Source organism: Eleginops maclovinus, chromosome 1 (genome assembly GCF_036324505.1).
Source record: "Eleginops maclovinus isolate JMC-PN-2008 ecotype Puerto Natales chromosome 1, JC_Emac_rtc_rv5, whole genome shotgun sequence".
Classification (NCBI taxonomy): Eukaryota; Metazoa; Chordata; class Actinopteri; order Perciformes; family Eleginopidae; genus Eleginops; species Eleginops maclovinus.
In genome coordinates, this window is record NC_086349.1 from 18859169 (window position 1) to 18876266 (window position 17098).

A 17098-nucleotide genomic window follows, 5' to 3' on the forward strand; every position below is an offset into this window, starting at 1 on the left:
TGACATTTCTTTCAAAAAACTGAAACAAACATCCATTCCCTTTTTCTTTTCTTTATAAATATAAGTAGCATGTTACATAAGTGATCCAAATATGTTGAACCCTAAGCCCCTGCCTATGGAATATTAGTCATTATCCATGTGCCATGATGTCAACTTGAAGTGTCCTCGCTCTTCCTGTCCCATCTCTTCAGTATCTCCCTCTGGCTCAGTAGTAACGTAATGGCATTAGTACAATCCTCTGAGCTGCACAGGTTATTTTAGGATTGTACTGTGCAGACAATCTAATGAGAGTGACAGAGAGAAATAATGATACAGAATGAGATGGTTGCTGTTGATATGGGAATTCCGTATTGGCCCATTTAATGATCTGCATTTGGGCTCAGTCAAGTCAGAACCGCAGTCTCAACAGCATGTTCTAAAAACAAGAGTGTTGTGTTTGTGTACGACAGAGAGACAATCAGACCACGGATAAAGGAGAGGCAGGCATAGAGCCAAGGTGCCATGTGGCATGAGAAAACAGTTTGATCTTGGCCTGGGTTGGCTTACTCCCCCTCCACAAACACTGGCTGGAGGGCAGGAGAGGCGAGGGAGGTAGAGTTTCATGCACAGCTCTGTTCCCAGCTCATTGTCCTTGCTGCTGCTGCACAACTCTGCCAGAAACGTCAGGTGCCTACTCACCTGTCTTCTTCACGTAACACTTTTTTGACACCAATGGGAGACTTTGAACAACCCAGTTTGGGGCTTACTTTCAGCCATAATTTGAAAAAACAAAAACAAAACAGAACCTAGATATTAAAGTCAAATACTTTTGGGATTCCCCATATCACAGATGTGCCACAGGGTGCATTATATCCGATTTTGAGAGGGAACACCTTTAAGTGGTCCCTCTCCCAGGAAGGACATATGTGGAATAGTGGTTCTGTGCGCAGAAGAGACCAACATCATATCTCGCATTATGCTTAGAAAATCTATATTCCAAAATGATGCACAAGTTGTGAACATATCTGAAAAAAATTGTGGAGGAGGTTGTAAAGTTTCCAGGTTTCTGCAAACATATCAGGACAAGAAAAAAAAACTGAAGCAAATCATATAATATGAGAAACACGAGGAGAGAGAGGTGAGGAGATAGTGGATAGTGGCATAGCATGATGTGTGTGTGATGATGATGTCAGTGCCGTCATATTTCCACTGGGCAGTGTCTCAGCAGGCTGCTTTACAAAAAGGCAGAAAAAGGGTGCACCATGTGAAACTGCGTACCGGGCTTCAGTTGCATAACAGACCATATGTTGATAGCATGTTTGATAGGTAGGCAAGCCATCCTGTTTATCCGCTTGTGAGTAAAAATGAGAGGGAGGGAGCGGTGTGGAGAGAGACGGAGCAGTAGGAGGGGGCGTTTATCTGCTCAGAGGCTCATGGTTGGAGAGCGCTGTGGCACTGGGCTGCTGAACCTCTCTGTTTGTCGGTAGAGCACCGTCTTTACTGTTTCCACTTGTACCCTGCGGCTATTAGGCACTGAACCTGGACTAACGTAACACGTTTCCATTTGGCTAACTCGGTATGTCTTAGTCCTCATATACTGCCGCAGAGGACGCCATCGAGAGGATCCGTACAGACCTGCAGGTAAGCTGTGTTTGATGGGGGAAACAGATGGACTTGATAACAGTGGTGGGGTGGCTGCTATGCGGCGGTACTTTGCGCAGTGACCCAAGAGTGACGTCTCTACCTGAGCCGCGGTACGGGTCGGTTAGGGTTTACGGCGACTAATGTAACACGTCACATTAAACCTGTTTCGTGGTATTACAACCTACTCTGTGTGCGTTGGTACCGGGAAGAGCTTATTCTCTCCTCCCTTCTGTCGGTTGAAGCCATCGTTGTGGCTTCGTGCTGTTTGGAGGGTAACGTGCGCAGTAACGCCGTTACTGCTCTTCGTGACCAGCAGCAAATAACGTCATCCTGTGATTGTAAAAGTAACCCTCTATCTAAATGAAGATTTATTGAATCCAGAACATTCAAATGTATAACACTGTATTTTAGCTTACATCTATCAACGTGACCAACTAACTGTTAATCTGAGTTAATTGTATCTTTAATTAATTTAGCTACAATACTCTCGTTACGTTGCCGTAATAGTTGACAACGGATAGCCCGCTTAATAATCTCTTGCATCAGGGTGGAATGTAGCCAATGCGATCCAGATATAATGGAAAAGACTATTGAATGACTGCGCATTTGACGCTGAAGTGGAACATTTGATTCAGTTCTAGTTAAAATGCCTAGTTTGCTTGACACATCACGCACCGGTCATGCGATTAAACCAGTCCCTTAAGGCGATTCAGTAACTTGCATGTCAAAGCTAAATGCAAATATACAAGGAAATGGAAAAGGCGTGTCTCTCCAGTTGGAAAAACTTTGGAGAAATTGCAACAAGTGGCTCTATTTCTGCTGGCAGGTGCTCAGCCTGTTTTCTGTGTTTGTGTGTGTTTATGTAGGCCTATTTAACAGGGGTAGTGCAACACACCTTAACATGTAGGCAGGGCTAGAGGATCTGGATTCACCTGTTCCTCATCAGTGAACGCATCCATCAGAGAGAGAAGGCAAAATGGGGGGGTACCGGGCCAATGCGACTCCCATTGAGAGCGCACAGGCAGAGCTGCTCCAAAGTGTTTCTGGATGTAATGCAGAGTCCTGCTTGTGCCAGAGGAATCCCCAATTTAAAGGAAAACCGCACACCCTCAACCACTGACGAGATAAAAAAAAAGGGCCCTATCTAATGTAAATGCAACTCAAGAGAGATTTACTGGCTGCTTTGACAGTGTGTTCACAGAGAAGATGGCGTTTGAAAGGTTAAAAGGGTGTAATAGTACACAGGATGATACATGACTGCATATGATCTTAAGTGGCTTAGTCTTTTAAAGACTTGGCAAGATGCTATTTAGTAAAAAACATACCTCCCATTTTAACAGCAGACATAACAAACTTCCGCGAAGTCCAGCACTCCCAGAGAAGTGGAAAATAAACCATAAATCAAGACAAAGGTGAAGGACAAAACCACTGAGCACTAGACTTTATCCGTCCCATAGCTCTTTTATGGCACCAGATCATTTTGGCGGGTAAACCAGGTATAAATAATAACATTTTTATGAAGTTGTAAATCTGCACCAAGGACTTGTACCTGTGTATTTATGTACAAGTAAATAATGTATTGTCTATAGAAGTACCATCCACCTAGCAGTATGCTTTATTCGTTTGTTATTAAGTTGTACATTTGCACCAAGGACAGTGATGTACAAGATACTAATTTATTTTGTATATACAATCCACCACTTAACACAGCAGTGGTTTTATTGCATCCAGCTGTAATGAAGTGAGAGTCTCGGGTTTAAGCAGACCTGTGGTTTACTCCCCCCAATCTGTTTATGCCTTTAATCTCTTTCCTGAAAGTGTTTTGTGGCTCAATATGGTTTAGCAGCTGTTTCAATCAGTCACCAGACCTTTATCACAGCTAGGGAGTGTTTCTGGGAATGTGTGAGGACTAATTTGAAGTTCTGAAAACACTTATTTATATATACTGAATATGTTTAAACAATGCATGTTTGATAACTTAAACTTTCTTTCCATAGTCATCTATCATATGCCACTATTTGTAGCCTGTGTGTGTGTGTGTGTGTGTGTGTGTGTGTGTGTGTGTGTGTGTGTGTGTGTGTGTGTGTGTGTGTGTGTGTGTGTGTGTGTGTGTGTGTGTGTGTGTGTGTGTGGTGGAGTCTCAGTGAAGTTAAAGTGCCTCACCCTTAGAGGCTGACCTTCAGCCTTTGATCTGTGGCTTGCATGAAGGCGGAACATCAGTCAAAGATGTTGTGGGGCTCAGCACTTTTAAGCTGGACATCCACTTCGACTGGGGATCAAAAGCTTCCTCGATTGGTTCTGGAGCCTCCTCTCTTCCGTAAGCTTGACCCGCTGTGTGGTCGGTTACTCCAATGGAGTTTTGATACCCCCCGAGGCAGTGAAGCGCCACGAGAGAGGAACCTATAACAGTCGTTGGTTTGTGTTAAGAGCTAAATGGACAGCTTTAGTGTAAGGCAGATGTCTTGAAGTTGGATGATCGCCTGGAAAACTTCCTGCAGGATCTATAATGCATGTGGAGAGCTCGTATATCTCCTCATATATAAATCAACTTCATCTAAACTGATTAGTATTAATATATTTTTAACGCAGTAGCTGTATTTAAAATAAGCAAGAAAATATTGTGGGAGCTTTTTGGAGTCCATATGTTTTCTCAAGGTGTGGAATTTTTAACGGTCAATCCTGCGACCTCCCCCACTACCCGCATACCACCATAACCGCACATACTCCCTCACCCATTTCCCCCTCACTCTTTTTCTCTCTCTGTCTCACGTACACACAAATTCACATACATACACTGCTTTTACAGTCCCACCTTTCCCTCGACGTAGCGAAGTACAAACAAGTTACACATCTGTATGGCAAGTAATACTTAACTGCTCTGTTAGACTGAGAAGCCGTTGCTGTGCAGAGGTCCACAGTGACGAACAGTTCTCTACTGGTTTAGTCCAGTCTCCTTTTTTCTTTCAGGCCAATTTTATTATGCAGAATCCCTGTTACAGCAACCCTCTGGCTCTGTAATCTGATTCTAAATATCAAATTCTTTGTCTTAGAGATTTGTATCTTTTTTTATTTTCCTCTGAACTTCTCATGTTCTTCCCTATTGTCCATTAGCAAGCTTTCCTTCTTAGCTGAGGGCCTCTCAAATCATCCCTGACTTTGACTGTTAAATCCTGCTCATCAGAGAGCAACCTTGACATTGGATACCATGACTCAGGAACTGGACACTCTGACACACAGCGCAAGCATGTTTCCTCACATATACTGATGGAGACTATGGCTTTTGCAATGATGGCAATGATGGTCAGTAGGTAGATTCCTTTGGACTGAAATATCTCAACAATTACTGAATCAATTGTTATCATTGCAGGACAGATATCTATTCTTCCCGAAGCATGAATAGTACCAACTTTTGTCATCACCTTACTTTTCAATTTGTGGATTTTTTTCCCATCAGCTGTAAACGTTTCTTTTCATGAGATTTCCTGTTCTTTTCCATGTGAATTTGTAACGAATCTGTTGACCACTCGACTTTCTATGTAGTGCCATCACAAGGTATAATTTTATTTTGTCCAATACTAAATAATAAACATTCTTATTAGCCTCAGCTGTACTTTTTCGTCTGCTACTAAGTATCAAATGTTCAAAGCCTAGCACTCTAAACTAATATTGTGAACATGGTACACATTCCCTGCCAAATTAAAGTGTGTTAGCATTGTCATTGTGGGCATGTAACCAAGCCAATGTTAATATTTAGCTCAAAGCACTACTGTGCCTATCCTCCCAGAGCTGCTGGCATGCCTGTGTAGACATGAGTTTCTGTAGAGGAGGAAAAACATGTTTTTCTACAAAACCATAAAAATGTAATAATATAAGTAATAATTACTGAACAAGACTCAAAATCTGACCAGACCTTCAAATGCAACATTCAGCATTTGACAGTTTTGCATACTATGTGCTCTTAACATGTGCGTGCATTAGACAAGTCTTTGTTGAAAAGACACATCTCTCTGCAAACAGACTGTTTGCGCATTGAAATATTCACTCACATGGATGGAAATATTGCACTGCCCGGATGTCTAAAATCTGGCATAGAGAAGAGAGAGAAAAAATTTGCAAGGAAGATTCTCTGAAAACGTGGCTCCCTCTGCCTGATTTCTTTCTAAAGTACACACATTAGCTGGACATAACATCAGCATAGACATGACATCAGTACTGCAACAATTAGCAACAGCTGCTTTTGTACTGACTCATGTAATTATATAACCAGCAGGTCTAAACGGTGGGCAAAGGGGTTTATAATCCTCTTCAGTTTGATTCTGGCTCCTGTAGTATTGGATATTTTGCATGGGCATTTCCTGTTCTGGACAAAGAACATATTGTGGTAGAGAAAGTGACGACATCTGCACAACATGTCCATCCCAGTGAAAATGTAATACGGAGTGATTTGTCCCTCTGCCCCGAGGGGTTAATAATGATAAAAGTAACCCTTCTCCCCCCGGATAGACACAGAGGAACATGCTGTTGTATTTTGGGAGTGTGCGTCTCTGTATTTTACTCCCTGTGCCTTGTGGGAACTGCCATGATGCACTGAGAGAATGCAGATTTATATTTAAAACCAGACCAGCTGATTAAACTGATCTTGTCTTGTGTTGGGTAGGAATTAGGTACAACAACAAATGGTGAGAGGTTCCTGGCCTGTAATTCAGTCTGCTTAGAAGAGCTGCCAATCAGCCTAAATGTAATCCATTTGTATTACTTCCAATGGAAACTTGTAGTCAAATCATATAAATCCAGTCAAGAAGGTTTTTTTTTGGTAACCTCTGCTGTGCGGGCATATGGCCAATGTGTGGGGATGAGATGAATCCTGACAGACTCATGAATCTCTACAACCTCACTTTAAACACATAAAATGACACATGCTGGATTATGTTTTATCAAGACAGTAGTATGTTTACCTCAAGGCATTTCTCAATAGACAGGCTGTTTATCCTCGCCTGCCAGAGACTACGCACCTGCCAATGAACCTCATAGAAAAGGTGAAGCAGGCTTAGTTTCTCCGCATGCTTTCCTAGACCTACTGCCATGTCTTCGTTTTGACCAAAACAACCCTGTTTAACCTGAAACATAGTATCCTCGTGACTCTTCCTATTTTTCTTCAAATATTTTCCTTTTTAGTTTCTGTCAGTTTATATAAACTAGCTTTCTCTAGATTTTCTCTCTGTCTTCATTTTCTCACAAAGCCCCTTAACTCTCTTCCCTGTACCCTCCTCTGCTAAATTACCATCACAATGCCTCCTCCATCTTCTCTGGCCCTTCCATCCCTGTCTTTCTACTCCCGCCTATCCTTTCTGTGAGCACACTCATTTTTCTAATCTCCTTATCTTACATCCACCTTATCTGCCTATCTTCAGGGCCGTCTTTCAACTCTTACCCAGGAGCATGCTGTAGAGCTGTGTGGAAACAACTCCAGTTAAATGGGGGACAAGAGAAAAAGAAAGAAAAAGGAAAAACGGTGATTAATCAGCAGTTGAATTGGCCTGCAGCCGATAGACTGAGCATAGAAGAGGCGGCTTAGATGGGAAGGAAAATAAACATTGAGGCTACTGTGAGTGGGTGGAGATTGAGATATACTACCACTTATTTGACTGTACTCATGGCTAGTTTTTCTATCAAGCTGCTGTTGTATTACAGTTAATATATATATAGTTTTTAAACAATGAATGCAAGCTGATTTTGTCACATACCTACGATATGCTCTGTGACTTCCTGCTTGGTGCACACACGCACACACAGACACCTACTTAAACACGTTTTTTTTCCATACCCTCACACATATTACTCACATCTTACAAGAGTATGAAACGCACATGCTCACAGTGTGCGCAGCTGCAGTGTGTATTGGGACTCTGGGAAATTACTGCAGCTGCGCACACTGTGAGCATGTGAATAGATCCTAGGTGAGTCATACGCAGCAGCAGCCGAATGAATTCTCCCAAAGGCACTGATTTCTATCTTCTGTACCTTTCTTACTAAGGTTTTCCGATGAAGTTTCAGTATATTCCTCACTCCTCCAAATGGTTACCTCCCAGTGTGAGTCATAGACAGATACTGGTCTGAACAAGGGAGGTTTATGTCAGAGGCCCGAATAGTAAAAGAAAAGGGGAGTTTTTTGATGAGAAGTGCATGTTGAGGGTATGCGCCTGGCAGCTGTTTATCTAGATTACTCGCTGGATTGTGTAATCCTCAAGGGCCCAGGGGTCTCTCCGTGTCACTTGGTCCTCTGAGCTTCACCACAGTCGCTGCTACAGCTGTCAACTCCTGGCATCAATGACTCAAACAGAACTGAAAAAGTCCAATACTAAAGACTTGGGAGGAGAACAGAACTGGTAATCATCCAAAGAACATTTCATGGCGGAGATAGTGCGGAAAAAAGTGAATGTGTCCATCTGCTACTGACTGAAACCATCTGTGACTCCTTTTAGTTTCTTCTTTTTCTTGGCTTGATCATTCTGATGGTGCACTGTGTTATATAAATTACAAGGTGAGTCTTGTCTTTGTTTGTGTCTGTGTGCGTATTCATATGGGCCATGAAACCATACACCTTACCACGCCCTATATGTCAGCCGGTGTCATGCAGCTAAAACCTTGTGGGAGTTTTACTGACCTGCCCTCTACAACATGCACTCCTCGGATTACACAATGTTGTATCAGAAAGTAAAGATACCCACAGTGTGTGTGAGCAGTTTGTTTTATTATTTTTTTCTCTGTCAACAGCTTCACAGTGTAAGGATGGTGTGACACTCAGACAGACAGCCAGAGGGACTAGTCACCACTCTCTACTCACAGGCAGACCATGGCTCCCATGTCTCTCCTTTTCCTGGGCTTCCTCCTCTCCTCTCTCCATCCTTCAGATACCCAGACCATCATTGGCTCCTCTTCCTCATTCTCTCCTCCGGACCTGCCTAATGATTCTTCACCTCAACCTACAAAGCAGACTGCTGGACTCTGGCCTTCTTTGCCTCCGAGAGGCCGCAGTGATGTGCCAGTCAGAGCTACAGTCCAGGACAGACAAAAACATACGAATGCAGTGCAACAGGGGCGAACAAGCCGTCCTACCCCACAGTTCACTCCTCCATTAATATCTGCTTTTTCTACGCAGAACCTCAGCAACGGGCTAATTTTAACTCAACCCACTGCCTCCAGGCCCAGAACTGATACAGCTCGTTTAGCATTGAGCGGGGCTTTTGTAACAGAAGATCCTACTACAAAAGACTCAATTCCACCTTTGCCAACTTTCCTTTCTGCTGCTTTCACTGAATCTGCAGGTGATGAGCCAGGGACAGCAGGAAATTCAGAGGAGAGTTCACTCAAAGAGACAGAGGATGAGGATTTACATGGGTTTGGATCAGGAAATGTTCCAACAGTAATGCCTGTGAAGGAGGAATCATCTGTTCCTCAGGCAACAGTTGGTGATGAAATGGCGCAGTACCAGCCACAGGCACAGACAGCAAATGTTTTTGATGTAGAAACACCACCAGAGGGAAGTCAGGCTATGAACCCCTACCTGCCTGTGCTTACAACAGCCGGTAAAATCTCTACAACGCCACAGACTGAGACAAGAGCCACACCGTCCCCTGTGGTAACACAAGAAACTGTTTTATTAACAGGTGAGATATCAAACATATTAGATAACATGTTTAATGTTTAAGTGCTGTTGAAATAAAATTACCACAAATGTGTCTTATCCACCCTTTGTAGATAAACTTACAGAGGACACTCCTTCCACCGTCAGTGCTACTCCAAAGCAGGCTGCCGTGACATTACCCCAGCCCACAACTACCACCACTGGCTCTAAACAGTTACAGACTGAAGAACAACCAACCACAACACAGCAAATAACAACCACATCTACAAAAGCTGTGCTTACTACAACACAGGAGGCTGTGAGAAAACTCTCAGAAACAACACCTCAAACCAACAAAACGGAAGTTCTGGGGAGAAATACAGCTAGCACAACTATACAGTCTTCAACAACAGGTAAGGAATGAATGTCTTTTGCTAGTATACTTGCCTCCTTTACCCTTGATCATTTAAAATTTGAATTATTTATGCAGCTGGAACTTTTTTACTGGAAGACCCTGGAAAAGGCTTCAAAGGAGGGAACATTCAGAGTCACTGTTCTATGGAAAGTGGGGTGGTAGTTGTGTGGGATAGACACAGCGAGGGTAGAAAGTATGAGCAGGAGGTGAGAGGGTGGGTTGAAGAGCGGGGGCGGGTAGAATCGCAGTCATGCAAAGAGACAGACAAGAGAAAAGTAAGGATCTGAGAAAGAGGCAGTTGGGAATACAGATGAGAGTGTAGATGGGGTGGGTGAAAGTGTGATGGAAGAAAGGCATAGAAATTCAGGGAGTGGGGATTGAAATGAAAACCAGATGCACAGGGAAAGGGATGAAGTGAGTGGGGTTAAAAAAAAAGATGGAAAATAAAAAAGTATGACACATGGAGCCCATAAGCCAGTCTCTTAGATACCATAAAAACAACATAATAATGACATTTAAACAAGTCTTCACGTGGATTATGCAAATGTCCGGCATCCATAGCAAAACCAGTTTGTAATGTAGGCAAATATCAGTCCACATTTATATCAGGGTGAGAAACATATCATTGGGTGTCCTATGGAGAATAATGTTTTTTTTATTTCAACATGTGGACATTTAAAGCAGTGTGTTGAAGAAAAAACTCAAGGGTAGCAGTAAGTGAATCCAGCTGTGAAATGCAATCAGCACATCTGGAATATGTCTGGATCTTGCTCCTGTAAGAGGAAAAACAAAACGGGGTTTGAGGAAAGGAAGTAAAACATACCTTTTATATAAATAAAGAAGTGTGTCTGTGACCTGAATGCAGTGCTCGCCTATGTTGCTAGGGAGGGAGCCAGGAAGTGAAACACATGCTGGAGTGAGTCATTAGTCAGTGTGTCAGCTTTATGGGTGTCTTCTACACGGAGAGGACATGCTTAACGTCCTTCAAGGAGCTGACTGCTTAACTCATTTACCACTGGTCATCGTGTTCCACCGTCCATCAAGTTTTTTGGTTTTTTTTAAGTTATTTTTTGGGGCTTTTTGCCTTTAATCGGATAGGAGAGTGACAGGAAAGTGGGAGAGAGAGTCGGGGTGGGATCCGGAAAGGACCACAGGTCGGGAATCGAACCCGGGTCGCCGCTGTACGGTGCAGGTGCCCCAGTCAGTTGCGCCACGGCCGGGGCATCCATCAAGTTTTAAGGTTAAATGTTACTTAAGACATCATTCCCGATAGATACCTTATAGCTACGACTGCTTCTTAGCTCTGCATCATTAACGTTACAGTCATTATCTTTATTGTCGTTGCTGTCTTCCTGTAATGTAGTGGTTGTTTTATTTCCATTATATTAATTTAGTGTTCTATTTCGATTTTCTGCCTTAAACTTAAAGGGGCCCTTTTAAAACTTGTACTGGTTTCCCTTTCACTTTAGTTTGTTATATAGGTTTTTGTGCATGTAAATGGTCTGCTAAAATCCCAAAGATCCCCTCAAGAGGGAGTTTCTCTCACACACACTCCCCTCCTCCTGCCTGAAACTCATCCATTGGACTGCTTTGTTTACTTCTATAATATGGTGACATCACAATGTAACACCACCCTTCTATTAAATAGTGCTCCAAAACATTGTATGTGATATCATCTCTAAGCTGGGCTTAAACTGGACTCTGGTTTCAGTCAGAGGGTGAAAGGTGCTGCAGTACAGGCAGTATGAGAAACATAAGGACCTTTTTGAACATTAAAGCGTGTAAATGCATCACAATAGTCACAAAAAAACATGAACCTCAAATGTATCCATATAGGGCCCATTTAAAACCTTAAAGTATTGCTATACAGTGGGGCAAAAAAGTATTTAGTCAGCCACCAATTGTGCAAGTTCTCCCATTTAAAAAGATGAGAGAGGCCTGTAATTTCTATCATAGGTACACTTCAACTATGAGAGACAAAATGAGAAAAAAAAAATCCAGGAAATCACATTGTAGGATTTTTAATGAATTAATTGGTAAATTCCTCGGTAAAATAAGTATTTGGTCACCTACAAACAAGCAAGATTTCTGGCTCTCACAGACCTGTAACTTCTTCTTTAAGAGGCTCCTCTGTCCTCCACTCGTTACCTGTATTAATGGCAACTTTTTGAACTCGTTATCAGTATAAAAGACACCTGTCCACAACCTCAAACAGTCATACTCCAAACTCCACTATGGCCAAGACCAAAGAGCTGTCAAAGGAGACCAGACACAAAATTGTAGACCTGCACCAGGCTGGGAAAACTGAATCTGCAATAGGTAAGCAGCTTGGTGTGAAGAAATCAACTGTGGGAGCAATTATTAGAAAATGGAAGACATACAAGACCACTGCTAATCTCCCTCGATCTGGGGCTCCACGCAAGATCTCACCCCGTGGGGTCAAAATGATCACAAGAACGGTGAGCAAGAATCCCAGAACCACACGGGGGGACCTAGTGAATGACCTGCAGAGAGCTGGGACCAAAGTAACAGAGGCTACCATCAGTAACACACTACGCCGCCAGGGACTTAAATCCTGCAGTTCCAGACGTGTCCCCCTGCTTAAGCCAGTACATGTCCAGGCCCGTCTGAAGTTTGCTAGAGGGCATTTGGATGATCCAGAAGAGGGTTGGGAGAATGTCATATGCTCAGATGAAACCAAAATAGAACTTTTTGGTAAAAACTCAACTCGTCGTGTTTGGAGGAGAAAGAATGCAGAGTTGCATCCAAAGAACACCATACCTACTGTGAAGCGTGGGGGTGGAAACATCATGCTTTGGGGCTGTTTCTCTGCAAAGGGACCAGGACGACTGATCCGTGTAAAGGAAAGAATGAATGGGGCCATGTATCGTGAGATTTTTAGTGAAAACCTCCTTCCATCAGCAAGGGCACTGAAGATGAAGCGTGGCTGGGTCTTTCAGCATGACAATGATCCCAAACACACCGCCAGGGCAACGAAGGAGTGGCTTCCTAAGAAGCATTTGGAGTGGCGTAGCCAGTCTCCAGATCTCAACCCCATAGAAAATCTTTGGAGGGAGTTGAAAGTCTGTTGCCCAGCGACAGCCCCAACACATCACTGCTTTAGAGGAGATCTGCATGGAGGAATGGGCCAAAATACCAGCAACAGTGTGTGGAAACCTTTTGAAGACTTACAGAAAACGTTTGACCTCTGTCATTGCCAACAAAGGGTATATAACAAAGTATTGAGATGAACTTTTGTTATTGACCAAATACTTATTTTCCACAATAATTTGAAAATAAATTCTTTAAAAATCCTACAATGTGATTTCCTGGATTTTCTTTTCTCATTTTGTCTCTCATAGTTGAGGTATACCTATGATAAAAATTACAGGCCTCTCTCATCTTTTTAAATGGGAGAACTTGCACAATTGGTGGCTGACTAAATACTTTTTTGCCCCACTGTATATACAATACTGTAGTGTTATTATTCACATAACGTTGTGTTGCTCAATATGTTTTGTGAGTTATCTTTACATATGAGTATTTCACAAAGGGCTTAGTGATGAATGGCCCCATGATTATAATGGTGTTGGGTGTTTCCAGAGTTTTTCAGGAGGATTAGGTGGAGTGCCTTGAACAAACAGAAGTATGTGTGTGCATGCACAAATTGTCAAGGTGTTGTTCCTTGAGGTACTAATGTATTGTGTAAGACTTTTTTAGGAGAGAGTTTTCGTGACTGCTTTGTGGCACTGTTGTGTCTGTTTGTTGTTGTTACGTAATGTAGATCCTCCTGTTAATTATATAATCTAATCCAATCAAACTACACGATTAATTTTCAGTAATCCTGAGGAGTCTAACTCAGCATAATGTATTATGTATACAATGTGCACAATGTGGTGGCATAATATACAAATCATACTGAGATTTAAGGCAGGCCGAGACAGATTCTACTTGACTGTCCCCATCTCGTTTTCTTTTTCAACACTTTAATGTAAATGACATAATAAGACTTTAGGTGTAAACATTGTTATTTCACTTCAGAATAGTAATATTGGATGTTAGGCTTTGATTGTTTTTATTACCTATGTTTTATGTGACTTATTTATCTATCATCTAATCAATTATCATCAATTCTGCTCTCACAAAGAGGCACTGTTTGTGGTTTAGCTCTTGATATTTCAAAGCCATGTTTTTGGATACAATGTTACAGCTGATGAGTAATCTTGCAAAGCGAAAAACGAAAAAGTAAAATAAGTAATGTAGTTTTAGTATTTAAAATGAATGTCAGAGGTATTAGCCAGCAATGAATGAAAGTATTAGACCATGTGGTTCTAATACTGGGCTTATTTTATACGACTGTGTCTTCATACTTATATATAGACCTGGGTCTGTGCAAACCCATTAAGTTACGTTAGAGAACAGCGTCATGATTCTAGCTCATTACATGTGATGGGGAGCTACACTCCTCTAGTGGTTCTGAATAGTATTTCATGTAATGTCATTGATCTGCTTTAACTTCAACAGGAAAGCGGTATGTATATATTTAAAAGATAAACTGAAAATCAAATCTCTTTCTGTTTTTGTAGGGACCTCCACTGGTGTCACACGAACAAGACTAAGCCCCACATTTCAGGCTGATATTGTTAAGAGGAACCATTCCATTCTCCTTGGACATCCTCACCAAGCTCCACACACTACCTCTAATCCAGCCCCATCTCCCAGTCACAGCCCCTCCTTTAACAGCACTCTTCTCTACTGGGGTGACCTGAGCCGGACGTTGGCATTCGCCTGGGAGCTGCATGTCTACGGCTCCGTGAGCCTCTTCCTCCTCCTGTTCGCTGGAGCAGCTCTCGGCCTCATCTTGTCCCCTGGCGCAAACTGTCCTCATCGGGGGGCTCTTGCACTGGCCAATGCACTTTTGTTTCTCGCTGGAGGCCTCAGGGCGGCTCTCTTTCTGATGGACCCCTATGGCACCAGGAAATTCCTGCCTCGCCCCGCTGTTACGGCCCTCTACAACTTGCCTCTTCATTTGCTGGTGTGGACACAGGCTGCGCTGGCACTGCTGGCATTGAGGGTGGCAGGAGTAAGCGTGTTACCTTCCTCTTTGGAGCGTCCTCCTCTGGTGGCTGTGTTGGCTGTGTTGCAGTGTACGCTGCTGCTGGCGGCTGATCTGCTTTCCCCAGCTCTGTCGCCTGTGGTGCCCGTCACCCTACAGGTCCTGGCCCTGTGCTGGGGCCTGGCTCTCTGTCTGGGCTTCCTATGCTATGTGTTTCCACGTATACGCTGTCCTACCATACCCCACCATGGAGTTCCTGAAGAGGCCAGGAGGAAGGCTTGGACAGGAAGCAGGAGGACCGGGGTGATCCTGGGAAGAGTGCTGGCAGTGTGTGCAGTTCTGGGGGCCCTGTGCTGTGGGCTGCATGTCCATGCCACCTTATGGCTCTATGGGCTGCTAGGGGACTGGACGCGCTTCAACTGGGGATGGTGGCTGGTGCACTTCTGGGCCCGGCTCCTGGAGCTGGCTTGGGGGTTCTCCCTCCTCCTCCTGGGCTCCTGGGTGTTCTGGAGGCCACAAGGTTGCCATGGAAGAGAGGAGGGGGGAACGGATGGCAGACCAGCAGGAGACTTGCCATCCCCTGGCCAATCTACAGGCTCCTCTCAAAGACACACCTGCTGGTCCAAGATAGTCCAAAGCCTGAGGGGGAAACCCTGTAAAAAGTCTGACAGTAATGGGGTGGGAGGAGGAGGAGGAGGAGGAGGAGGAGGAGGAGGAGGAGGTGGTGGACCAGGGGAGGTGCCTAACAACTGGGCTGGTCAGGAGCGTCCTGGAGCTGACATCAGTAAGAGTCTGATCAGGAACCAGAACCACGAGCAGGCCACGGCCCAGCCACGCTACGTCAAAGACAGCAACAGGGGGCGCAACCACAGGGGCCACTCTGCAGAGCGAGGCCACTCTGCAGAGCGAGGCCTCTCCGAGGGCTCTACGGGCTCCCTGCTCAGACTGCAGGCGCTGGGCCGGCCTCCTCAGCGGTCTGTAAGCGGCAGTCTGGATCAGGATGGGGACACTACACTGTCTCTTTACGAGTTCGATCTGCGGCCCCCATCTCCTATTGACCTGACCCGCAGCATTGACGAGGCCCTGAACAGGGAGTACCTGCTTGGAGGAGGAAGCTTGTTTCATCCTTTTAACCAAACCTCAGGGTCCCCCTCCCCGGGATCAGGGGTCAGTCAGGGACCCTGGCTTCGCAGGAACAGTGATCCTCAGATGCTTTCTGAGAGCAGCGAGGCGACAGAGTCTTCTATGCCACTGGGGGGCAGCGTGCTGAGCAGTGTGCCCAGCAGGCAGGTGACTGCTCCCCCCACACCCTCCCACCAGGGTAACAGGTGGCCTGGGAACGCGATGGGAAGCGTCCCCTCATCAGTGTCCTGCCCTGTGTCACTTCGTCCCTCCAGAACGTCAACAGGGAATCTGGGGGAGGATGGAGTGGACGACACACGGCCGTTCATCACCCCAGACTCAGAGAGGGTGCGGGGGAGGGCTGGGAGGCCCGTGGGGTCGCGGAGTTACCTGGAGGTCAGCCGACATGACGACTCCGCCAGTGTCAGCAGTGAGATAATTGATCTATGAACCAAACCTTGGACTTGAGGACCAATTACCACACATCAAACACCCATTTAACAAAAACTTTTCCTGATCAAGACTTCATAAAACTTGGGAACATTTGATCATTGCCTAAAAATGATTATTTTTAGAAAAGGGAAACAAGTGTCTCTTGGTGATGACCTTAAAGGATATCACTTAGTTGCCTTTTATTTTGTTAAAGAATTTAACATCTGTGTTTGAAAAAAAAAATATGGTATAGCTTTTACTCTGGGAGTAAAATTGGAAATATAGCACAGATAAACATCACAGCACACTCTTCTCTACACAGACACACTCTCCCCACACACACAGACATCTCCTTTGTTTTATTTGTTATTCTATCAGACATAACTGCATAGCACTGGTTTCCCCTCCAGTACAGACTCGCATTTTATCAATTCCAGGAAAGTGTTTTTGCCGGTCCCTACTTGTATCGTGTGTGAAATGCGTAGTAAACGAGTTCTTCCCATGTCTTGCTTTATAAGTCCCATTCTATTGTTTTCGTGAAAAAATGTCCGCATATCAACCATTGTGTATTTCATTGCTCTCGTAGTTTATTTGCGGTCTCCCTGATTTCAAGTTGCTTTGTGATGTGAAGATGTGCCATACATAACCTTGGATGGTTTTGTGTTATTTTTATGGATCTATAAACCCATTATTTGGGTGAACCCTCACAAGCGTCTTGCCAATATCATAGTGACTCGGCAACAGAATACTACTTCTAAGCTCCTAATGTGCTGCTGTCATCCAGTCTTCCTTGAACACTGTTAAGCTGTTTTTATTAAGAGGCAAT

At 44.0% G+C, this 17098-nt stretch overlaps 1 protein-coding gene across 1 annotated transcript; it reads left to right on the plus strand.

The window, feature by feature from the left end:
• The first annotated feature begins 1358 nt into the window (after positions 1-1358).
• LOC134865499 (proline-rich transmembrane protein 3) lies at positions 1359-16593 on the plus strand. Its single transcript, XM_063885050.1, has 4 exons — positions 1359-1620; positions 8398-9290; positions 9382-9660; positions 14249-16593. The coding sequence occupies exons 2-4, from the start codon at positions 8477-8479 to the stop codon at positions 16288-16290; spliced, it is 3135 nt and encodes a 1044-aa protein (XP_063741120.1). The 5' UTR covers positions 1359-1620; positions 8398-8476; the 3' UTR covers positions 16291-16593.
• The last annotated feature ends 505 nt before the right edge of the window (positions 16594-17098 follow it).

Excerpts from the sequence above, each read along its gene's own strand:
- LOC134865499 (XM_063885050.1), top strand. The coding sequence starts at position 8,477 with ATGGCTCCCATGTCTCTCCTTTTCCTGGGCTTCCTCCTCTCCTCTCTC. Across the intron at positions 9,291-9,381 it reads AGAAACTGTTTTATTAACAG|ATAAACTTACAGAGGACACT; the intron begins GTGAGATATCAA and ends CACCCTTTGTAG. Across the intron at positions 9,661-14,248 it reads TATACAGTCTTCAACAACAG|GGACCTCCACTGGTGTCACA; the intron begins GTAAGGAATGAA and ends CTGTTTTTGTAG.